The sequence below is a fragment of the Sphaeramia orbicularis genome, chromosome 12 (genome assembly GCF_902148855.1).
Source record: "Sphaeramia orbicularis chromosome 12, fSphaOr1.1, whole genome shotgun sequence".
In the NCBI taxonomy this organism is placed as follows: domain Eukaryota; kingdom Metazoa; phylum Chordata; class Actinopteri; order Kurtiformes; family Apogonidae; genus Sphaeramia; species Sphaeramia orbicularis.
In genome coordinates this window covers 8,791,427-8,817,241 of record NC_043968.1, presented here as the reverse complement: position 1 = coordinate 8,817,241, position 25,815 = coordinate 8,791,427, and the positions used below count along the sequence as shown (strand labels likewise).

At 36.5% G+C, this 25,815-nt stretch overlaps 1 protein-coding gene across 1 annotated transcript in view; it reads right to left on the bottom strand.

Annotated features, from left to right (window-relative positions):
- itga1 (integrin, alpha 1) overlaps positions 1-25,668 on the bottom strand; it is a 180,285-nt gene extending 154,617 nt beyond the window's left edge. Inside the window, exon 1 of the mRNA XM_030150240.1 lies at positions 25,316-25,668. Coding sequence (XP_030006100.1) covers positions 25,316-25,364 — 49 coding nt within the window. The 5' untranslated portion in view covers positions 25,365-25,668. The remainder of the gene's footprint in view (positions 1-25,315) is intronic.
- Positions 25,669-25,815: the final 147 nt, after the last annotated feature.

The window sequence follows — 25,815 nt, the reverse complement described above, 5'->3', positions numbered from 1 at the left end:
CCAGGGCCAGAAGAAGAGACCACAGAACAGCCCCAGGAGAAGAGACTGCTGGTCTGGGACCAGGTGCAGACACAGCGGTCCCGGCTCTCAGTGGTTCTTATGGTGGTCAGACTAAGGCAGAGCCAGCGTCGTCTTCAAATCCTTCTCCTCTTTCAGCCGTGTCCATGTTTCTAAATCATCTCCTATACAGATCCTTGTTTTGTTTCTCACTTTGTCACTTTGACGTATTTGGGAATAATCAGAGTCCTTTGAGGTTTATTAATGTCAGACATTAATGATCAGAAATGTTCCAGCTGCAGCTCAGTGGAACTGCCAACCTGGATGAACAAAGGCTACTGACTCTGCAATTGGCAGACAGGTGATGGGCGGAGCCTCAGACCAAAACACACAATGACGTCATAAACATCATTTGGGGGCTGACACTGAGCTCTTCAAATGCAAATATTCTGTCTGGACTACTACTGTCAGTGTAGTAAATATCAGTATTTGAAATGAACATGATTCCTTAATGTCTGGTGACAGTCAAGGCCATTTTATTAGTACTTAGAACAGAATTTCTACATACTGCAGCCTTTAATTGCAAAACATGGGAAATGATGCATGTTAAACCATATTTTCATTATGCACTTTACTGTTATTGATGCACCTCCATCCGACTGGAAAGTTACATTTTACTTGCACATTAGAGTTTATTTGTTTGTTTATTTATTTATTTATTTCAAATTTGCATTAAAATCAAACAAAAGGATTATATAAAAGAAAGTCCAACATTCAAAATGGAGCAGGATATCTTATAATCTCCCACCCCCTTACCCCATCCTTCAACCTACTCTAAATTCCTACACAAAACACAAAATTGCTGTACATGTCAAGGATAGATCGTCCATTTTGCAGCAGCATTTTCCTTTTCTTCATTTTTTTCCTTCACATTATTTCAGTTGTTGGCTTATTTTGTTAATGTTACTTATTATTTTGTTGATTTATTATACACTTTTGTTCATTTTGTTGCTTATTTTATTTTATTTATTTTTTTATTAACTTTATTTCAGTAAATGTTTTGCTTATTTTTTTCCACAATATTTATTAGTTTATAGGTTTTTTACTTATTTTGCTTCATTTTATCCACTGTCATTGATCCAACTCCACGGGTTTTACTGGTGAATCAATGTTGTAGAAGATGACGGTGTTTCCATGGTAACTACGGAGCCTCTGAACGTCCAAATGGGTCATATCTGACGACCACGAAAAGATGGCAAACTGTATTTTACACCAATTATTGACATGTATTGATAGGATTAGTGGATCAGCAGGTATTAAACAGTTTAGATCAGTAGATGCTTATGGTCAGGGGTGGACGTTTGGGTCTTTATCGGTTAAACGTCTTATTCCAGTTTAACCAGACTGGTCAGATAATACACATACTGTATGACCGGGCCTGAGAAAACGCTGACCGCTGTATTGTTGGCGCTGTGAAAAACACTAGCCCACTTCTTTTACTGAAAAAGAGAAGCTGAGGTTTTCCGCTCCCCCTTAACCTTTGACCTTTTCACTCGTCTCATTGCTGCTGCTCAGACTGGAGATGATGAAACCACCTCTCACCGTCGTCACCCAAATGTCTCCCAAATGGACGACGTCCCATCTGACTCCCTATTGTCTATCTGGGTTTCCTGTCCAAAATGTCTCTTTAACACTGTTTTCCCCTTTCGCCCCCCTCACCCCCCACCCCGTCTGCCCTGCCGCCTCCTCTACGATCTCCACCCCATTTGTCACTGATGTTTCACAACAACTGTGCAGAGCCAGAGGTCACGAGCCTGAAAAATTCCTCGGAGCACACAGACTCTACGGACATGGCACCGTGTGTGTGGCTGAAGGCAGCAGCACATACAACATAACAACTGTTAGAGCTACATTTTACACTTTACAACAGGGGTGTCCAACTCATTTTAGTTCAGGGGCCACATTCAGCCCAATGTGATCTCAAGTGGGCCGGACCAGTCAAATAATAACAGTGAAAAAAGTAAAATTACATTATGATAATATTTATATCTACAACGTTTCCTTAAAAATCTGAAAAACATGAACAACTCGAAATGTCTTTAGAAAAACAAGTGCATTTTTAATGATATTCCGCCTTGGTTTATCAGTTTATCAGTTTATCATTTACACATGTGCATTAAAACTTACATTACAATTACAAACTCATTTTGGTTCAGGGGCCACACTCAGGCCAATATGATCTCAAATGGGCCAGTCCAGTGATATAATAAGTGAAAAAAGTAAAATTACATTATGAAAATGTTTACATCTACAAAGTTTCCTGAATAACATGAACAACCTGAAATGTTTGAAGAAAAATAAGTGCAATTTTAACAATATTATGCCTCAGTTTATCATTTACACATGTGCATTACAACTTACATTACAACTCCAAATACACAAAACATTTGGTATCAGGAAGGATATTGGTATAATTGCATTTACTTCTCTTAAGACATTTTAGGTTATTCACATTAGTTCAGGTTATTCACATTTTTTGTAAAAGGATAGTTTATTAATGTAAACATTTCCTGTAATTTTACTTTTTTTCACTAAAACAAAGATAAAATCTGCAGTTGTCACTATTTATAGGTTATTCTGATACTATTTTACTGATCTGACCTAAGTGAGATCTAATTGGTCTGTACTGTATGTGGAACCTGAATTAAAATGATTTTTACACCATTGATTGTTAATATCTTCAGTGTAATTCATTCTACGAGCCGGATTGGACCCTTTGGTGGGCCAGATTTGGCCCTTAGGCTGCATGTTTGACACCTGTGCTTTACAGCATTCAAATGACAGTAACTGCTGAACCGTTTATGCTATCCACAAAATTCAAATGGCATCAGAAAGCTGAGATCCTGAACTTTCCGACGCTATATACAGAGGTGTAAGAAAATATTGGTATCACAATATATCACGATATTTCACTTCACGATACTGTATCAATATTAAAAAGTACTGTATTGATATTTTTAGGTATTTATTGAAATGCAGATATGGCTGTCTGTTTTTATAGTGAGTTGGTGTCACTCACTGCTCTTTGATTATTCTGTAGGTGGCGGGGGATGCACTGAGCATGCTCAGACATCTATGGAAAGCACAAGGTCTGTTCTATCAGCGCGTTTTGAAATTTGTCCTATTGAGCAAACGGTTGAATTTTTACGAATATTTCAAATAAATCCCACATACAGAACATTCACCACAGACACGTCAGAGGCTAAAGGGTTAACATGTCAACAATTACACCAGGGTTTAACAGGGTTAAGGAGATATACTCAAAGATGCTCAAAACACAACAGTCTGAAGAGACGTAATGGCGAGTGATGAAGTGTGAAACATATGTGGAATGGTTTTATGTGTTCAGTGTGTGTGTGTGTGTGTGTGTGTGTGTGTGTAGGTGTGTGTGTGTCTGTGTGTGTGTGTGTGTCTGTGTGTGTCTCTGTGTGCGTGTGTGTGTGTGTGTGTGTGTGTGTCTGTGTCTGTGTGTGTGTGTCTGTGTGTGGTTTGACCTTCTGTGGAGGTGCAGATCTGTGTAAGCTGACCCACATGTGATGTCCCACCTACATGGGGCGCCTTGTTTACTTGAGGTGCCTTTCTGATGGACATCAGTTTCTTTCCTAAGTGTGTGTGTGTGTGTGTGTGTGTGTGTGTGTGTGTGTGTGTGTGTGTGTGTGTGTGTGTGTGTGTGTATGTGGGGTGAACTTTGGGGATTATTCTGCACTTATCTCACTACCACATGGGTTTCTTTGTTTATTTGAGACTTTGAGGCCACTTGAAAGATTAGCTTTTCAAACATTATCTGAAGATAGTCTGAGCTGTTCAAATAAAAACACAGTAATTGTCATTAAGTGAAACGATGTAGTGTATACAGCCAACACGTCATAAAACATGTTACATGTTTATTTTATTAGTGATAGAGTAAGTAAGTGGTTGATGTGATCAACTGGCACCGATAGGAGATTTTACAATCTATCAAACTATGAGCAGAGGTTGGTGCAATAGTGACCAACAGCTTAAATTAAGCTTTTAAAATGGAAATAATAACTTTAGGGGACAATAAACTCTCAAAATGATTTCCTTTCAATTACAATGATCTGAATGTTTGAGTTAGTTTAATGTTAAGTTAATTTCAGGCACATAATACACTTAAGTGTTAATACTATTTACGCTGGTCTATTAATGAGCGATCTGCTTTGTTCTGATAGAATAGAATAGAATAGAATAGAATAGAATAGAATAGAATAGAATAGAATAGAATAGAATAGAATAGAATAGAATAGAGGTCTACTACAGTCAGTGCAACAATATTAATAAACACCAGTGCTATAAAAATAAGAATAAAGCAAATATAAAATTACAAAAACTAAAAATAAGATAAGAAAATACAATAGAAATTTTCCAGTATTATAAAGTAACATAAGAATAGAGCTAAGTAGAATAAAAAATAAAAATGGACAAAATATGAATTGACAGAATTTACAGTATTAACAGTATGTGACCATATATACAGGGTGGGGAAGCAAAATTTACAATGAACATTTAGTTGTTTTTTCTCAGCAGGCACTACGTCAATTGTTTTGAAACCAAACATATATTGATGTCATAATCATACCTAACACTATTATCCATACCTTTTCAGAAACTCTTGCCCATATGAGTAATCAGGAAAGCAAACGTCAAAGAGTGTGTGATTTGCTGAATGCACTCGTCACACCAAAGGAGATTTCAAAAATAGTTGGAGTGTCCATAAAGACTGTTTATAATGGAAAGAAGAGAATGACTATGAGCAAAACTATTACCAGAAAGTCTGGAAGATACTATTAAAGAAGAATGGGAGAAGTTGTCACCCCAATATTTGAGGAACACTTGCACAAGTTTCAGGACGCGTGTGAAGGCAGTTATTGAGAAAGAAGGAGGACACATAGAATAAAAACATTTTCTATTATGGACATTTTCTTGTGGCAAATAAATTCTCATGACTTTCAATAAACTAATTGGTCATACACTGTCTTTCAATCCCTGCCTCAAAATATTGTTAATTTTGCTTCCCCACCCTGTATATCTATGAACAATATGAACAATATTAACAGCATTTATTTCAGTGTAAACAGTATGTACACCTACGAAGTCTATATTTAAAAAATAGTGCTGATATAAATAATATAATATAAACATTAATATAAGCTAATGGTTACATTAACGTTATTACCTTTACAATTATATGTAAAGGAAAAAAAACAAATACATATTCTAATAATACAACTAAATATCCATGGGTTTTGTCTGAGTTAAGATAAATGTGACTATAAAAAAACAGACACTCCTTCACACTCATAGAAACCATCCTAACACATCTAACACTCACAAAGTTTTGTGCAAGCATCACCTTGGAAACCCAGAGTTTCCTTCTTTTTTTCTGGTTTCATGCCCTGTGTGCAGTAACGACAGAGACAAGAGCATAATGACTCAGGGATGACTCAGTCCTGTGGCAGAACCCAGCCCTAGTATACACTCAGCCACCTTTACACACACACACACACATAATAACCATTATTTACATGTACGTCTGTGCAGTTTGAGCTGTGCTGACGTCCCTGAAGCCACGCTAGCAAACGAACAGAAGCTTAGACCTGTCATCGAGATCCTGAAAAGGTCATGACGGTCTGCACCAAATTTCATGGCAATCCGTCTAAGAGTCATGGAGCTTTTGTATCCTGGTGCACTGACAAAGTGTCTGTCCAATGGTACAACTTTAACCCATAAAAACCTGGAGCCACTTTTATGACCAAAGTCCCAAATGAGGTTTTTCTCTATTTAACTTTTCTTAAGTGATTTATTATCCCCTATATGTGGCCTTTTTCAAGTGAAAATCAGGTATTTTTCTATATTTAATTCACTGATTATGTAGATGTTCATTAAAGCTCAGATTAAAGATGAGAGTTATTATATCAAAAACAAAAACTGCAGGAAAAGTGACTTTTGCAACAAAATCTATCATTAACTGAATGTAAAAACAAGCTTCTCCATCCACTGTCATTGATCCAACTCCATGGGTTTTACTGGTGAATCAATGTTGTAGAAGATGACGGTTTCCACGATAACTACGGAGCCTCTGAACGTCCAAATGGGTCATATCTGATGACCATGAAAAGATGACAAACTGTATTTTGATTTCCAGTGGCTGTTGAAGTGTTTAACACATAAAGACGCAGTGCTAGTTTTATAGCAGTTCCCAATGTCTCTATATTCAACCTTTCTTCTGCGATTTATGAGCATTTATTGTGATTTCATCCATTTTATTTTGCATTTTTTCAGTGAAAATCAGGTGTTTTTCTATATTTATTTCACCGATCATGAAGCTGTTCTTTAAAGCTCAGATTAAAGTTGAGGGTTATTACATCAGAAACAAAGAAAACTGAAGAAAAAGTGACTTTTTCAACAAAATCTATCATTACCTGAACATAAAAACAAACATCTCCATCTACTGTCATTTATCAAACTCCATGTTGTAGAAGATGACGGAGCCTCCGAACATGAAAAGACGACTAACTACATTTTACACAAATTCCAGTGGTGAACAAAAGTATTAGAATACTTGTCAAATCTTAAGAAACTGGTGGTTTATTTTTTTCACAGAGCCTGAATTTCACTTTTTTGCCATTGCAAAATATAAAGGCAAAGGTACTGAGAATATTTCACCTACAAATTTATCAGTCCAGTCCTTTTTTTTTTTTACATTTTACTCCAATATTTAGTGTGGCCCCCCTTGGCAACAATCACAGCAGCGCATCTGTCTGGCATTGTGTCGATGTATTTTCTGAGAGTTTCGACCCCAATGTCATCCCATGCTCTCAGAAGCTCATTCCAGAGAGTTTTCTTAGAGTTTCTTTAGATTGTTACCAAGGGAGGCACACTAAATATTACAGTAAAATGTCATAAAAACAGACTGGACTGATAAATTTGTAGGTGAAATATTCTCAGTGCCTTTGCCTTTATATTTTGCAATGACAAAAAAGTGAAATTCAGGCTCTGGGGAAAAAAAATAAACCACCAGTTTGTTAAGATTTGACAAATGTTCTAATATTTTTGCACACCACTGGAATTACATGTATTGATAGGATTGGTGGATCAACAGATATTAAACAGTTTAGATCAGTAGTTGGTTTTGGTTACCAGTGGCTGTTTGGCTCTTTAAAGGTTAAAGTCTGTAAATAACTTGTACTTCCTCGTACAGTCCTGCACCTCTTCTTTCATTCTCTCTTCAAAGGTTCTGTAGATTTCTCCAACACGTCTCTTACATGTCATCTTAAACTCGTGCTTCTCCATAACAGGCACATGTTCATCAGCCGACAAAATCTCTGCTGATAAAATCCCTGCTCCAGATGGCACAACTGATTCTGTAAAACCATCTTTGCCTGACCTTGAACATCATTTAACTTGGCGAATAGTGGTTTCATGGTCACCGTAGTGCAGACACAGCAGAAACACTAACAGCATTACACATCTGCAGCGGGTTTGAGGCGGCAGAGTACGAAACCAAGTCATGTGGGTGGCCTTTGTGGTTTCACAGGCTGAGAGCTGAATCTTTGAACCTCCATTTGACTAGCACTCTTCTTCAAGGAAATAAATGCTCTTCTGTTTTGTGTTTATCCAAAGACTGCAACTTCCTATCAAATTAAACACAGTTCACATCAGTTATCTCTGATTTCACACGAAAGATCTCCATGAAACACCGCCCTGCTATGTTCTGCACTATTTAAAGTTAACATGAAGAGAAAATGAGAAAGACAAAGTGACTGAAATTGATATCCTGTCTACACTGGTATGGATATTTTCCTTCTCGTGACCTTCACTTACTAAATACTTACACACATGAACATGCAAAAATGACAAAATATTCAAACCATTGCTCCAGTTAACTGATAAAGACCAAAAAAACCCCACTGGTGATCAAAACAATCTACTGATCTAAAATATTTAACACCTATTGATCCACTAATCCTATCAATAGATGTAGATAATTGGTGTAAATTACAGTTTATCATCTTTTCATGGTCATCAGATATGACCCATTTGGACGTTCAGAGGCTCTGTAGTTACCGTGGAAACACCGTCATCTTCTACAACATTGATTCACCAGAAAAACCCATGGAGTTGGATCAGTGACAGTGGATAGAGACACTTAGTTTATGTTCAGTTAATTACATATTTTGTTGATAAAGTCACTTTTTCTTCAGTTTTCTCTGTTTTTACATGATAACCTATAAATTTACTCTTGGTTTTCATGCGAATATTAATTAAATAAAGGAAACTAAATACAGGAAAATACATAATTTACACTGAAAAATACAAAATACAGAGGATAATGTTAGGATAGGAGGATAATGTCATCACATATGACCCATTTGGATGTTTAGAGGCCCTGTCATCTTCTACAACATTGATTCACCAGCAAAACCCATGGAGTTGGATCAGTGACAGTGGATGGAGACACTTAGTTTATGTTCAGTTCATGACATATTTTGCTGATAAAGTCACTTTTTCTTCAGTTTTCTCTATTTCCATATGATAACCTATAAATTTACTCTAGGTTTTAATCCGAATCTTAATTAAATAAAGGAAATTAAATATAGGAAGATACATGATTTACACCAAAAAATACAAAATACAGAGGATAATGTTAGAATAAGAGGATAATGTCATCAGATATGAGCCATTTGGACGTTCAGAGGCTCCATAGTTACCATGGAAACACCATCATCTTCTACAACATTGATTCACCAGTAAAACCCATGGAGTTGGATCAGTGACAGTGGATGGACACACTTGGTTTATGTTCAGTTAATGACAGATTTTACTAAAAAATGTCACATTTTCTTCAGTTTTCTCTATTTTCATAAAATAACCTTTGAATTCACTTTGAGTTTTCATGAATGTCTACATGATCAGTGAATTAAATATAGGAAAGTACATGATTTACATTGAAAAAACTCAAAATAAAAAGGATAATTTAATTCATTCATTCATTCATTCATTCATAACCTTTATTTAAACTTGGAGATATATTGAGGAAGCAACCTCATTTACAATACATCAGACATATCAGAAATACCGAAAAGTAAAAGTGATAAAGACGAATTAAAAACAGAGAAGTCTACTTAAAAAAAGGAGCAGCTGGAGTTACAATAAGATAGAATTATGGATTTAAAACACAAAATTTTTTAAACATGTAAAGCACATATCAGAAGTACCACAAAGAGACAAAAGATGAACTAAAAACAAGGACATCTACTTAAAAACAGGAGCAGCTGCACATAAAATAAAAGGTGATTAAGGATTTAAATTGTCCTAATGATAAAAGTGTGGTAAGTTTCAGATGGTTTTGGAAAGTGTTCCAGGTTTCAGGTGCACAGTAAGAAAAATAATATTAGTAGTAGTAGTTGATGATGTCCATGTTTTAGTATTGTATTCAGTTTTAATATTTGTAATGTTTTCATGTGCCTCTACTTTGTTTCTTTCCATGTTCATATAGCTGTAGGTGTTAAAGCTCTGACTTATTGCAGCTGAAGCTTTGTGCATAACAAACCTGAAACAACCACATGTATTTTCAGTTGGTGAACCACAAACGTCTAGTTCCTGTTTGTTGGGTGCCAACCTTTAGAGATTCATATTTTTCTTTTTCTTTTTTTTTTCTTTTTTTGTGGAGACCAAAGCCGGAAGTAAATGAGAAACGAAAGAAATGAAAGAGATTAGAATACCTGAAAGATCTGAAAATACCTATTTTGCCTCTAAAACATGATTTAATTTCACAATGTTTATGAAAAATGCACAAGAAACATTAGATTTAATGAGTCCTACAGTTTTTATCCACTTGTAACTTTAACATTTACTTCATGTCCTAAGACTCACCATCACCATCAGTTGAACCATAAACTTATTTGGATTCTTCTGTGAAGGAACATGACTGTGTGACATTGACAGTGAAACAGGCCTAGTTTGTGTTTTAGAAGGAAAATGACCTAAATTTCCTCATGATGGCTCTATTCTATGGTTTAGAGAGCATAATGATGACTTTCCAGATATTTCATTTGTTTTATGGGTATTTTAAAGGCCAATTAAAAAAAAACACACACAATGAAAGCTTTTAAATACGCCCAAAGTGGCCACAACTGCAATAGTGGTAAAACAAATCCTGCATTTTATTATAAGTATTTGAATTTTTCAACACATTACCCAAAATATATCCAAAAAGCATCTCATTTCAATGTAAATATATGGCAGAACTACTGGTTACGAATGGCTAAAGACCCAAACATCCACCACTGACCAAAAGCATCTACTGATCTAAATTGTTTAATACCTGCTGATCCACTAATCCTATCAATACATGTAAATAATTGGTGTAAAATGCAGTTCGTCATCTTTTCATGGTCATCAGATATGACCCATTTGGATAGTCAGAGGTTCTGTAGTTACCGTGGAAACACAGTCATCTTCTGCAACATTGATTCACCAGTAAAACCCATGGAGTTGGATCAATGACAGCGAATGGACACACTGGGTTTATGTTCAGTTAATGATAGATTTTACTGTAAAAGTCACTTTTTCTTCAGTTTTCTCTGTTTCTAATATAATACCATTTGAATTTACTCTGAGCTTTAATGAACATCTACATGATCATTTAAGTTAATATAGGAAAATATATGATTTACACTGAACAAACACAAAATACAGAGGATGATATTATAATAAATGGTGATAAATCATGTACGAAAGGTTAAATAGAGAGAAAAATGTATTAATTCGGTCATTAGATATGACCCACTTGGACCTTCAGAGGCTCTGTCGTTACCGCGGAAACACTGTTATCTTCTACAACACTGATTCACCGGTAAAACCAAAGGAGTTGGATCAGTGACAGTGGATAGAGACACTTGGTCTATTGTTCAGTTAATTATATATTTTGCTGATAACGTCAGTTTTTCTTCAGTTTTCTCTATTTTTATATGATAACCTTTGAATTTACTCTAAGTTTTCATGTGTATCTTAATTAAATAAATGAAATTAAATATAGGAAAACACATGATTTACACTGAAAAATGCAAAATCCAGAGGATAATGTTCTAATAAATTATAATAAATCAATTAAGAAAGGTTAAATAGAGAGAAAAATTCATTTTAGAACTGCCACAAATGTAGCACTGGGTCTGTATGGGTTAAGATCAGCTGTAACAGATACATGAACACGTTTTAAGTTGTTTCACCGATGCTCAAACTATACGTCATTTCATCCTCTTTTCTCCCCTTATATCAGTGATCTGACCTGACAACATAAACTATCATCCATTATGATTCAGCCCATTTAGGTAGAATTCAAAGAAAATAGAACAAGATGTGGAAAATGTGAGTTTTTACGTTATCATACATATGTTAGAGTCATTAGTCATTCGATTATTTAACCATTCCACTCTAACAGGACTAATGTGAACAATATGTCACTACTGATATCTTTCTTGACGCATTATCTGATCTATCTTTAAGATACTGAAGGTGAAGTCATATAGTTCTCAGAGCAGACCAGTATACTCTGGACCACAGTAAGTTTGTCACACCACCACAGATTGTCACACCGTCAGAATGTGAGGAAATGTAACCCATGAGGTAAGTGTTAGGTTCACATCCATGTGAGAAGTATGAAAAGCTACTCCTCTGCTGTATCAGATATCTGTATTAAGTAGAGCCAGAGGTCGACCGGTAGTGGATACTTAAAGGCTGATGATTAAAGATTAGGGTTAACCCTTTATCGGGTATGTAATAGATAGAGTTTCAGGTCATCAAGTTGCTATGTCAACACAGTAGTTTATTAATCTGATCATTATATTTTAGATTTTTTGGGTTAATTTTATGTTGCACATCATTATTGAAATATCTCATTTGTTGTAACTTAAGTTGTTTTGTTAAGTCAAATAAGTATTTTGCATTAAGTAAGTTCGTCCTGGTCAAAGTTCATGTATGTCATGTGACCCCCAACAAGGAAGCGAAGGACAACGCGGGAGCAAAGGACAGATCTGGCGGGTCCAAACAGAACATTACACCCCTGTCCCATTTTCTGTTGGTTATCCAGGCGAACACGGAAATAACGACTTTTAATTTATGTTAACAAAAAACTACTGCTGTGTAAGAATGACGTTTAAGTAAAAGCTTGTTTAATTTTCTGTTTGTATTTAGTTTTCACGGTGTACCATCACACTATCTTCTGTGAAGAATAAACTTGCTGTGGACATCAGTACGAAGCGTGGACACGTTCAATAACCAGCAGTTATAGGGTTAGTGACTATTTTTGGTCATTTATGTATTTATTTTTATGTATTTATTTTTGGTAATTTGGTAATAATAATAAGAATGGATTGGATTAGATTTCTATAGCGCGTTTTTTGGACACTCAAAGCGCTTTACATTATTGACCCATTATTCATTCGCTCTCACATTCACACTACACCTGTATTCCACACTACTCCTGTATTCAATGACAGAAGCGTAGCTGTTAATTCATGCCACCACCTAACATTCACATGCATTCATACACCAGCGTGAGTGGCAAGTAGGGCTGTGTACCGGCAAGAATCTGGTGATACGATACAAATCACAATACTAGGATCACGATATGAAATATCACGATATATCATGATACTGTTAAAAAGGCCTTTTTTTTGTTTGCTTCTTTTTTTTTAAATGATTATTTCCTTGAAGAGTTGAATTACACCCAAAATATGCACAAATACTAAACACATTTTTATTTGATCACAACAGGATCTAATGGTATATCGCAAAATTTTCCACTGTTCAAACTTAAACTAGAAAAGCACTCGGAGAGCGCAGACCTCCACCAAGGCAGATCTGGAATGATGACCAAGGAATGATGTTCAAAGGGATCATGTGGATGTGGACAGGGGTCTGGATCAGCACTTATGTTGGTCTAATGTTCTAAAATACATGTTCCTTTCACCTTACATGTGTTTTTCTGGTATTTTTTTTATATATACTTCTTGGATTTATTTATTTTTTTGCCATTTACGGGCAAGGAACCAAATACGGTAACTTCATTGACCTTGATTTTTTTTGCGTAACAATAAAAAAATTGTCAAATTTCACAAAAGTTATAAAGTCTTGTTAGTAGTGCTGCAACAACAAATGGATTAAATGGATCCAAATCAATTCTTAAAAGGGTGGGCTGTTGAACCACATCCACACTCCCTGCTCCACCTCGTCATTATATTCTGATTCGCTGCTTTTGGGTTTTTTGCCAGGCACCGGTTTCTTACTTTACCATTTACTGGGCAAGTGATTAAATTTGGTAATTTCTGCACACATTACATGACAATGATAGCAATATTTACAGTGAGGACAGGTCCGATGGGGTCTCCAGGGTCTGTAAGGTCCACCTCTGCATGAACAGTGAGTGGACCTGCTTTGTTCGGTACCATGAAGTAATGGTACTAATGTAAGGAATGATGTTCAAAGGGATCATGTGGATGTTGACAGAGGTCTGGACCAGCACACATTTTGGTCTAATGTTCTAAAATACATGTTCCGTTTACATTACATGTGTTTCTCTTGTATGTTTTATATATACTTCTATACTTTGCCCCAGGGCAATTATGCTATGAGGCTATCGACATGATCTGCTTTATTCCGTTTCAAGTTGATGCAACGATTCGATTACACATGATCCAACGCCAGCCATTCCAACGTTGATAACCGCTACATAGAACCAGTGCAACAAATGAAGTGAACAAATCTGATTGACAGATCTCATCAATTCCTTTTATCAGCATTTTTTTAAATTGTAAAGAGACTTTCTGGACTCCCTGTAGATGGTAAAAGTAAACAAATTAAAGATGTCAAAGAGGACACAAACTAACAACATTCAGGCCTTGACTATTTAGACTTCCTGGGAATCTGTGTGCTACTGCCAGCAGACAGTTTATGTTAAATTACTGTTGATTACAGTTGCCAGGGGAGCGAGCTGATCCAAATGAAAGATAATGGAGACAGTAGAAGATGAGGAGGAGGAGGAAGAGGAGACATATTGAAGTGGACAGAGAAGGCAGGGTTCACCACCCAGTCTGGCCAGGCTCATAAATTAAATTGAGAATCCTTAATGTCCACAGACTTGCATCCCTTGACCTCCCAGCTTTTAACTGAATTAAACATCTCGTCTGGTCATCTACTGCAGCGGTCCATGTGTTCACGATAACAAAGACATAGACAGATTCCCATGTCTGTGATCTGAGAGAAAACATATTCCAGTCCTCAGCAAAACACTGTTGGGATTCCAAAAAAGTTCATCTCAAGTTCATCCATTGACGTCTCCATCCTCCAACCACACACAGCTCCGCAACAGTCACTCAGTGATGTTTGTAGTCAGCAAGGTTATTATCGTTAATGAAAACTAACGAAATGACGAAAACTAGAAGTGTAAAAACATTTTTGTTAACTGAAATAAATAAAAACGATAATTAAAAGAAAAAAACGATAACTAACTGAAACTGTATTGTGTGCTTACAAAACTAACTAAAACGTATATTATACGTATAGTCTGTGTTGTCCTTGGAAGAGAGCAGACGTGTTTTTCTGAGCTCTGCTATCTGCTGCTTCACGTCTGCTGTCTGCCTTAATGTTCACGCTGTCCCCCAATTCCCTTCAAATCCATGAAAAAATTCCAGCATGTGTCCACGTGTACTGTGCGAAAACTGTATGATGTCTCATATTTGTGCTTTGCATTATCTTCTGTTCTTCACTGCAATTTTCGAAGAAAGGGTTTTGTGGTAGCGCTCAAGTTGTACTCTGTACTAGGAGCAGTGGCCTGATGTCCCTAATCATCGAACTTAATTTCGTTTGATATACTTTGTACTGTCAAATAACAATAAAGGCAATCAATTCAATCAATCAATTCAATTCAATTCAACAAAAATTATGGATAAAATTCCCTTAGTTTCCATCTTTGTCAGTGTCGGATTGATATGAAATCAATTTATTTCCCTCAAGCAATTTTAGCTGCTGGCACCATATGATATTTAATGGTCCATTACTTGTGTTCACTTGTGGTTTAGAGTCGTCTTCTTGTTCCCACTCTACCTGGAAACATGGAGACTAAAGTTGGGAGAAAACAGCCGAGTCCTGTCTGGGATTTATTTGAATACAACAGCGAAGAAGAGAAAAGATACGACAAAACTAAAATAAAACTAAGCATTTCGAAGAAAACGAAAACTAATAAAAACTAGCAAACCTGCTTTAAAAACGAATTAAAACTAACTGAATTAGAGAAAAAAAGTCAAAACTAACTAAAACTAAACTATAATGAAAAATCCAAAACTATTAGAACCTTGGTAGTCAGTAAAAAAAAAAAAAAGGCAGTGGAATCCGTAAACTATATGAACTCTGTTACTAGATTTCCTACAGCTACTTCTCACATGTCAAAACTAAAGATCTCATCATGTGTGATCTGCATGACATATGTGACACTGCAGTTAAGAGTGTTCAGAATGGTGCTTGGATTTATCATTTATCATTCATCATTTTGCTTTTTTAACTGAAATTTTGCATTTTCAAACATTTCCCTGTGGTCTCCATAAACTGTAAATGCTCTGCTTGGGTCTGAATTCTTCATTCCTTCAACTCCACAGGTCCATCTTCAAAATATTTCTGAGTAATGACACCAGAAAGGTCGTTTTGAGCACTGGCCCTTTAAATGCACATGACCCCGCCCAGTCTAGGTTGTTGAACTTGCTGCTCTGTCCCGTTCAACCAACAACTGAACATTTTAGGTAACTGGCTCGAAGTTTGGACTTATTTTTAGTTTGGACTACAACCGCTGCTGCTGACAAACAATTATGTCGTACTCGGAGAAATGTTCATTAGAAGTCTTGACCTTATATGTGCAAATGTCGTGACGTAACTAGTTATAAAACATAACAAATTAAATAGGAATCAAAATAGGTTGTAGAACACTCGATTTTTGCCAAAATGAATATGAAGATAGCTTTGAACTATTTGGGTCCAAATACACAAAATCAATGAACCACAGACTAATAAAAGTGGGTTTAGCAAAATATGAGCCCTTTAAGTTCAGGAAGTAGCAGGACTGTGCATAAAGCCCAGTACTCATTCAATCCTTACTGGGTGTTTGATATAAATACTTGGTAAAACACTCATTTACTGTATGATCGTAAAAGTGCTGTTATTTCAGTGTTATGGAAAGAGAATTAAGTAGTTCAGCCAATAATATTTTTACGGAACTACACCACCAGTCCAAAGTTTGGACTCCCCTTCTCATTTAAATGATATGAGATGAACCACAGATGGCCAACAAGTGCTCAGCTTCACTGGGAACTCCTTCCAGATTTTTGGAAAACATTTCAGGTGACTACCTCATGAAGCTCATCCAGAGAATGCCAAGAATGTGTGGAGCAGTAATAAAAGCAAAATGTGGCTATTTTGAAGAATCTAAAATAGAAAACATGCTTTGAGTTATGTCACACGTTTTATAACTACATAATTATTACCTCCGCTGTTTCATCGGGGTTTGTCTGTCTGTTTGTTTGTTTGTCTGTTAGCAAGATAAGTCAAAAAGTTATGGACGGATTTGGATGAAATTTTCAGGAAATCTTGCTACTGGCACAAGGAACAAATGATTACATTTTGGTGGTGATTGGGGGGGGGGGGTGTCTACATGACAAAAAAAATGTAAAAATTTCACCAAAGTAAAAAAAGTCTTGTTATGTCCTCCAGTAACACACTGAGGTTCCATATGAGGTTCCATGTCCATAGTTCCATATGTGTTCATTCATAGTTTTGATGCCTTCAGTGAGAACCTACAATGGAAATAGTCATGATAATAAAGAAAAACCAGCTGAGCCCAGACTTTTGACTGGTAATGTATAGGGGCGTAAGAAAATATCGGTTCTGCAATGTATCGCGATATTTCATTTCACAATACCGTATTAATATTAAAAAAGTACTGTATCGATATTTTTAGGTATTTATTCAAATGCAGATATTGTGGAGGTTCATTTTTTTAATTTATTTTTTCATAATTTATTTATTATTATTTAACACTCTTTTATTAAACAATGTTAGTTCCTTTGTTGGTATTGCACAAAAATAATGTTCTGATGTTAGTTCTGAACTAATAGAACATGAACATTTGAACAGGATTTTAAACTGCAATGACTGTAAAATATAATTTCAGTTTGAACACAGGAACATTTTGTGATATAGCATTAGATCGTGTTAGGGTCAAATAAAAATGTGTTTAGTATTTGTGCAGATTTCTGCTGTAATTCAATTCTTCAAGGAAATAATCATTCACAAAAAAAGAAACAAACAAAAAATCGTTTTTTTAACAGTATCATGATATATCGTGATATATCATATCGTGATCCTGGTATTGTGATTTGTATTGTATCGCCAAATTCTTGCCAATACACACCCCTAGTAGTGTATATGAAGAACTTGATTGCTGTTGTATCCACTCTGTGTATGAGGTTTAGTCTCAAGGTTCATCAGAAATCCCCCCAAGATATACACACATCTTTACTCACATTCAACAACCTGTAGTGTAATTAAACTTCAGAGTGTACGTTCCTAGATTAGATGCATACATTTCGCTTTGTGAACGCCTCTTGGTAAGTGGCCGATCTCAGCTCTACCAACATCTGGGAGTCCATGGGAGTGGATCTCTCCTTCACTGTGGTTCTCCCCGAGGTTTCTCCCTTTTCCCACTGGGTTTTGAGTTTTTCCTTGCCGAGAAGGAGGGTCTAAGGACGGGGGATGCCCTGGACACTACTCATTTTCTTGCTGTTCATTTGACTGTTGTTTACTCTAACTGACTCTGTAAAGCCCTTTGAGATAACCTTGTTGTGATATTGGGCTATACAAATAAAGTTGAATTGAATTGAATTGAATTGAATTGAATTGAATTGAATCTGTGTGATCCAACAAACTGTATCTGACCACAGGCTACTGGGCTCTGTTCGCCTTCTGTCAGTAACCATCGTCATCACAGCTGCATTGTATTATGGGGTATTTATTTTGGCACAGTGTCCAGAGCTTACATACGGTAATATTTACCTGGAAGTAGTACGCAATTCACATACTATTGGTTTCATACAAAGAAACCTTACCCACTGTTTGAGCCTAACATTTAGTAGGTTCCAGTGGAATTTCACACACTGCCTCAGTCTGTCATGCTTTGGTCCTGACACAGCATCACTACACTCTGATTTTACCTCTTGGACATTACTTGGGTTCAGTTTATGTTGTGTTCAAAATTATGCTGCGTTCCAGGATGTTTTTTGAGCCCGTAAGTCACGACTTCAAACCACGACTCACGACTTCGTAGCGTTCCAGGCAAGTCACGCCAAACTGCCAGAGCACAAGGAATTGTAGTAGCAAGATGTAAACAACCCAGCGTGGTGGACCGTACGTTATGTTCATTTCCAGTCATTTCTATCACCAAAGGTGCTTGCTCCTTGGTTATTTGAGGGAAACAGAGGAGGAAAAATGGCACATAAGGCAAGAGAAGCTGTTCTACCTTTTATGTTATGTCATTTGTATAGTTGGATTCGTATTTGGTATTAATTTATTCTTGCACTCAATGGACTGAAAATTAGCTAACGCTAGAGTAGCTGCTGATTATACAGAGCATTTGCAGATAAATAATATCAGAGTAATACCTTGTTTTAACAAGTGTTCAGAGAACGCAAACCTCCGCCAAGCACCCTGAATGGTGTGCATGTGCAGATCGACTATTTCTTTTTAGATTAAAAAGTTTCAAGGTTGTTCCATACAGCAGAAAAAGTTGAAGCTTGGTACCAGTCATGTGTGTGTCAAATTATATTCAATTCCAATCAACATTTGTTGAGTTATCATGAAAAATGTGTCGTAAATGGGATTTTCAATGTTAAACTGAAATGTCCACAGAATCCACATTCCACAGTGGATGTGGACAATTTTGTGCCAGATATAAGATATTGTTATAAGCTATGGGTGAATCAAATTGGAGGCTAATTGGAGTCGTTTTGAAATTTTTATGAATTTTCGAAAATTGCTCAATGAGAGATAGGAAAATTGTAGATGTTGTGACCTTGCTGTGACCTTGAACTTTGGCCTACTTGGCCCAAAATGTAATGGGTTGGTCCCAGGGCCTAGGCCTATCTGTGGGTACAATTTGGTAAAGATGGGTGGAATAGTTTTCCCGTAAAGTTGCAAACAAACAAACAAACACACAAAGCAAAGTGATCACAATACCTCCTGGCAAAGGTAATAAACACTCTGCATGAACACCGCATCCATGGGGGCTGCCATTGCTACGTGACGTCTGAACTCGGAACTGGGAGTACATCGATCTAGTATGAGTTCACGGGTGGGAAGTCACAGGTTTGACTGAGATTTCAGAGCATTTTCACCAGTACAAGTTTGGAAAAACACCAGTTATGGGTTGTCTGGAATGCAGCATTAATGTCAGGCAAAGCAAGTGCTATTTGCTAAGATTTTTTACATCTTCTGTGGTATTTTACAGGCCAAAAAAACACTTTTAAATCATAAATATTACTGAAAAAATAGCAATGAATATGCAATGATCATTAGGCGCTAGTCTTGATTGTAGGCTTTGTGGTTCTTGGTCTTAGTCCTGCTTGGTCACTGTAGTCTGACACATGCTGATTGAAGCCAGATGCCCTTCTGCTGTGCAGCACCAAACTCAAACCACCTGTAGCCCCATCTCCGTTAGGAATTTACAGAGATTAAATGCTGCCACTACAATAACCACATGTGAGCCTCTGAGGCAAGCAAAAGGTAGCCCCGAAAGGACAACATGGGATCTCCCAGAACGGTCTCGAACTAGATAGCTGCGCACACCCACCCCCCATGTAACCTGACTGAGGTCATACTCCAGAAGGTCAAAGTACAGGACCAGACTTTACACCGAAGAGGGGACCTGATAGGAACTGAGCTAGTTTAGTTAACTCTTTATAGGGTACTCATAGAAATACTCTGAAATTCAACATATCAATATAAGTGTGTTATTGGAGGAGCTAACAAGTAGGGCTGCAACTAACGATGAGTTTAACCCTATAACACCAAACATATCATATTTGATACATGAGTTTTGAAGGCCTCTACATGATCAGTGTGATTTTTTTTTCTTGAAGAACCTGATGTATACAATTAGATACATGTAATATACAGATAATCCACCAGGGAGAGGAATTCATTCCCCTGAAGCCTTTCCAGTGACACTACAAGACTGTCATTAAAGAGGAAGGAGGAAGAACTGGGACAATTTTGAAAAGGAATTAACAATTTGTTAGACATGTTTGTGTTATATTATGTTTTTGTTTGTTCAAAAATAATAATATTTGAGCATTGAAACCCGGTGTATCAAATATGATACAAAATGTAAACACATAAATGGAAATTGATATTTGATATATTTAAAACTAGCATTGTATGTATTAGTTCCAGTCAGCGATAGGTAATGTGAGTCTGGTGGCCACATACACGGAGATGGATGAAAATGTTCTAATTACGACAAGAGTGTCTAATAACTAGCTACCAGGCTAAAGTAATCACAACATGTAGGCTATCCTAAGATAGGTTTATATTATGTTACCAGTGGCCACAACAGCCCTGTTTGCCCGAAATGTACTGCACTATGGGATTTTGGCCATTTTTTTCCCCATATTCAAGTTTTGTTGCATAAACAGCACACTACATTTCAGCCAAACAGGATTGCCCAGCATCCGAAGCCTCATGCTGCTCTGTATTTTCGGGCGTGCCTCAATACGAACATGCTCAAAACACAACAAATCAACTGCTGACTTTGTAGCCAACTCTTTTAAGAATTGATTTGGATCAATTTAATCAATTCGTTGTTGCAGCACTACTAACAATAGTTTATAACTTGTGTGAAATTTGCCAATTTTTTTATTGTTATGCAAAAAAAAAAATCAATGTCAATGAAGTTACCATATTTGGTTCCTTGCCCATAAATGGCAAAAAATAAATAAATCCAAGAAGTATATATAAAAAAATACAAGAAAAACACATGTAAGGTGAAAGGAACATGTCTCTTAGAACATTAGACCAACATAAGTGCTGATCCAGACACCTGTCAACATCAGGGCTGTGTATTGTTAAGAATCTGGCGAAACAATACAAATCACAATACTAGGATCACGATATGATATATCGGGATATATCATGATACTGTTAAAAAGGTAATTTTTTGTTTGTTTCTTTTTTTTAAATCATTTCCTTGACGAACTGAATTACACCAGAAATATGCACAAATACTGAAGACGTTTTCATTTGATCACAACAGGATCTAATGCTATGTTACAAAATGTTCCTGTGTTCAAACTGAAATTCTGTTTTACAGACATTACAGTTTAAGATCCTGTTCAAATGTTCATATTCTATTAGTTCAGAACTAACATCAGAACATTATTTTAGTTCAATCCCAACAAAGGAACCAACATTATTTAATACAAGTGTTAAAGAATAATAAATAAAATATAAACAAAAAACAAAAATGAACCTCCACAATATCTGCATTTGAATAAATACTTTAAAATATAATTACAGTACTTTTTAATATTGATACAGTATTGTGAAATAAAATATCACGATATATTGCAGATCTGACACCCCTAGTCCACATCCACATTACCCCTTTGAACATCATTCCTTACATTAGTACTATTACTTCATGGTACCGAACAAAGCAGGTACACTCACTGTTCATGCAGAGGTGGACCTTACAGACCCTGGAGACCACATTAGACCTGTCCTCACTGTAAATATTGCTATCATTGTCTTGTAATGTGTGCAGAAATTACCAAAAATAGTCACTTGCTCAATAAATGGTAAAGTAAGAAACTGGTGCCAGGCGAAAAACCCAAAAGCAGCAAATCAGAATTTAATGACAAGGTGGAGCTGGGAATGTGGATGTGGTTCGGCTGCAGAGATTTTCTCCCAGTGTGTCGTGGATTTGGCCGTCAGCGAGGATACGCGAGGAAACAATCAGTGAAACATTATTGACCTGCACCATTCTGATTGGAGGAGGTAACTAGAGGGCATATGGGGGGGGGGGCACTTTGGGCCACATAAGTAACCCTGACTTAGCGTTGTAATGATTTATAATGCTCCTGCTGATCCCTTTTCAACACACACACACACACACACACCTCTATCTTCATCTCCATCACTAACTCAATTCTCTAATGACCATCACAAGCCAGTATCACATGTAAGCGTAGGAATCTGAGAATTAAAGAGAGAGACATGCTCTGTTTACTTTGTCCTATTTCTTCTTCTTCTCCTCCTCCTCCTCTTCCAGACTCAGAGGTTCAAGTTCATTCTACTTCACCAGGTACTTTCCCTCATGTTTGAACTACTTAAACATGACCTAGACGTTAATTCACTTCTGCTGCTTTGGAGCTGAACCTGAGAACTACAGCATTACCAGCGGGACTTCACAACACCAACATGCATATCCATTACTAACACAGAGCCCCAATTGGCCCTTAAGCTTGCTGTAAAAACAATATTTATCTCATTAATGCCTCTCATTTCAAGTAAAACCACCGCACATCTATCCGAGGACGACTTTTGAGGTTTGTTTCAGGGTGTTACGGTGTAAAAATGACAGCTGAGGGGATAATACAGAAACATAAAAATGCACAGCAGTGAAGAAATCTTTGCTGAAATGCAACAAAAATGTACTTCTTCAGGAAGTCTTGGCACTGCTGTGTTGAGAAGATTCCGCAGAGACGCAAAAATAGATCAGGGTGAAGAAATGTTTGCTGACATGCAGAGGAAGTCTTGACACTGGCGGATAAACACCGGCATGTGTAACGTTCAATTAAGGCAGCGTAGGCCAATCTGACCGACTCTGACCCATAAAGAACCAAACATCCACCGTCAAACAAAAGCCTCTACTGATCTACACTGTTGACTAGGGGTGTAAGAAAATATCAGTTCTGCAATATATCGCAATATTTCACTTCACAATACTGTATCAATATTAAAAAGTACTGTATCGATATTTTTAGGTATTTATTCAAATGCAGATATTGTGGAGGTTCATTTCTGGTTTTTTGTTTTTCTTTTTTGTTTATATTTTATTTATTATTAATTAACACTCTTTTATTAAACAATGTTAGTTCCTTTGTTGGGATTGCACAAAAATAATGTTCTGATATTATTTCTGAACTAATAGAATATGAACATTTGAACAGGATCTTAAACTGTAATGTCTGTAAAATATGATTTAAGTTTTAACACAGGAAAATTTTGTGATTTCGCATCAGATCCTGTTGTGATCATATAAAAACGTGTTTAGTATTTGTGCATATTTCTGCTGTAATTCAATTCTTCAAGGAAATAATCATTTTTAAAAAAGAAACAAACAAAAAATTGCCTTTTTAACAGTATTGTGATACATCATATCATGATCCTAGTATTGTGATTTGTATCATATCACCAGATTCTTACCAATACACACCCCTGCTAATCCTATCAATACGTGTAGAATAGAATAGAATAGAATAGAATAGAATAGAATAGAATAGAATAGAATAGGCTTTAATGTCATTGTACTCCATGTTACAACGAAATTGGTTCAGTATACCCTTACCAAAGTGCAACAATAAATACCAATAAATATAAAAACAATTAATATAACTTATAATATAAGTGTAAATGATTGGTGTAAAATACAGTTATTCATCTTTTCATATTCATCAAACAGATATGACCCATTTGGACGTGCAGAGGCGGCGTAGTTACCGTGGAAACACTGTCATCTTCTACTACATTGATTCATCAGTAAAACCCATGGAGTTGGATCAATGACAGTGGATGGACACACTTGTTTTTATGTTCAGTTAATTATATATTTTGTTGAAAAAGTTCATTTTTCTTCAGTTTTCTTTGTTTCTGATATAATAACACTCAACTTTAATCTGAGCTTTTAAGAACAGCTACACAATCAGTGAAATAAATATAGAAAAACACCTGATTTTCACTGAAAAAATGCTAAATAAAATGAATAAAATTACAATAAATGCTGATAAATCACATAAGAAAGGTTGAATATAGAGAAATTGGGAACTGCTATGAAAATAGCACTGGGTCTTTATGTGTTAAAGACACAAACAGCCACTGGAAATCAAAATACAGTTTGTCATCTTTTCATGGTCATCAGATATGACCCATTTGGACGTTCAGAGGCAGCGTAGTTACCATGGAAACACCGTCATCTTCTACAACATTGATTCACCAGTAAAACCCATGGAGTTGGATCAATGACAGTGAATGGAGAAGCTTGTTTTTATGTTCAGTTAGTGATATATTTCATTGAAAAAGTCACCTTTACTTCAGTTTTTTTGTTTTTGTTTTGATACAATAACCTTTGAATTTCCTCTGAGTTTTTATGAACATCTACATGATCCCTGAAGTTAATATAGGAAAATATATGATTTACACTGAACAAACGCAAAATACAGAGGATAATATTATAATAAATGGTGATAAATCATGTAAGAAAGGTTAAATAGAGAGAAAAATGTATTTATTTAGGAACTGACACAAAAGTAGCACTGGGTCTTCATGAGTTTTTATGAACATCTGCATGATCAATCAATAAAACATGAGAAAATAAATGATTTTCACTGGGAAAAAATTGCAAAATTCAGAGTATAATAGTATAAAAAAACCAGTAATAAATCACTTAGGAAAGGTTAAATTTTGAGAATAATTCATTTAGAAACTGACACAAAAGTCACACTAGCTCTTTATGGGCTAATGTTTCTATTACATGAGGCAATATAAGGCTTTAAAACCGAGCAGCTGCGTGTAGAAACTATTAAGTGCTCTGCGGTTTAGCCCCATGTCAGAATAAATAACATCTGGGAAATGCGGACGGAAAGTATTTAGGGGCAGTTTACGAGGACAGTGTGGTGCCACCACCTTTTTAATGGACCGGCAGACAGTGTGAGTGACACACCTAATGGGTGCTTTTAGTCGCTTAGTCGTCAATAATTACGCCGGTTTTCAATGATCTCAGACACTGTCCGACGCGTGCGTAAAAGATGCGCCGGCGCGGTGTAAGAGGAAAAAAGGGGGGGGGGGGGGGGGGGCTCCGTTCCTCCTGTCATTGATGTAAAAATCGGTGCAAATACCCGATGTGTATTCAGTTATTACTCACCTGCAAGTGCCAGTGCTGTCAGAGTGGAATGCAGACTTGCCCAATGCATGTTGGAAGTGTCCTGCAGCTTCACTTTACTCCACCGACTTTTCCCTGTTTTGACGCTCCTTACTGTAAAAAAAAAACAAAAACAAAACAAAAAAAACAAAGGTCTCCCGTGAGCAAAAGTCGCTAAATGACTACCAGGGGTGTACAGGACATTGCTTGTGCAGCAGCATCCACTGTTTAACTGTCTGAGGCGCTGTTTTACGCAGACTGGGATGTGCGCTGTTCCATTGCGCGTCGTCTTCTGCTGATCTGAGCGGGACGGACATAAACACAGAGAGGAGGAAGAGGAGGAGGAGGAGGAGGAGGAAGAGTGGGTGGGAGAGTAGTAAGGAGTTCACTTCATGCACAAGACCTTATAAGCTCCGGCTGTGGGGGTTTGGTCTGCAGTCCATGGGAAAATCTGAATAAAAGCAGCAGCAGCAGCAGCAGCGATGTTTGGAAACGACAACACA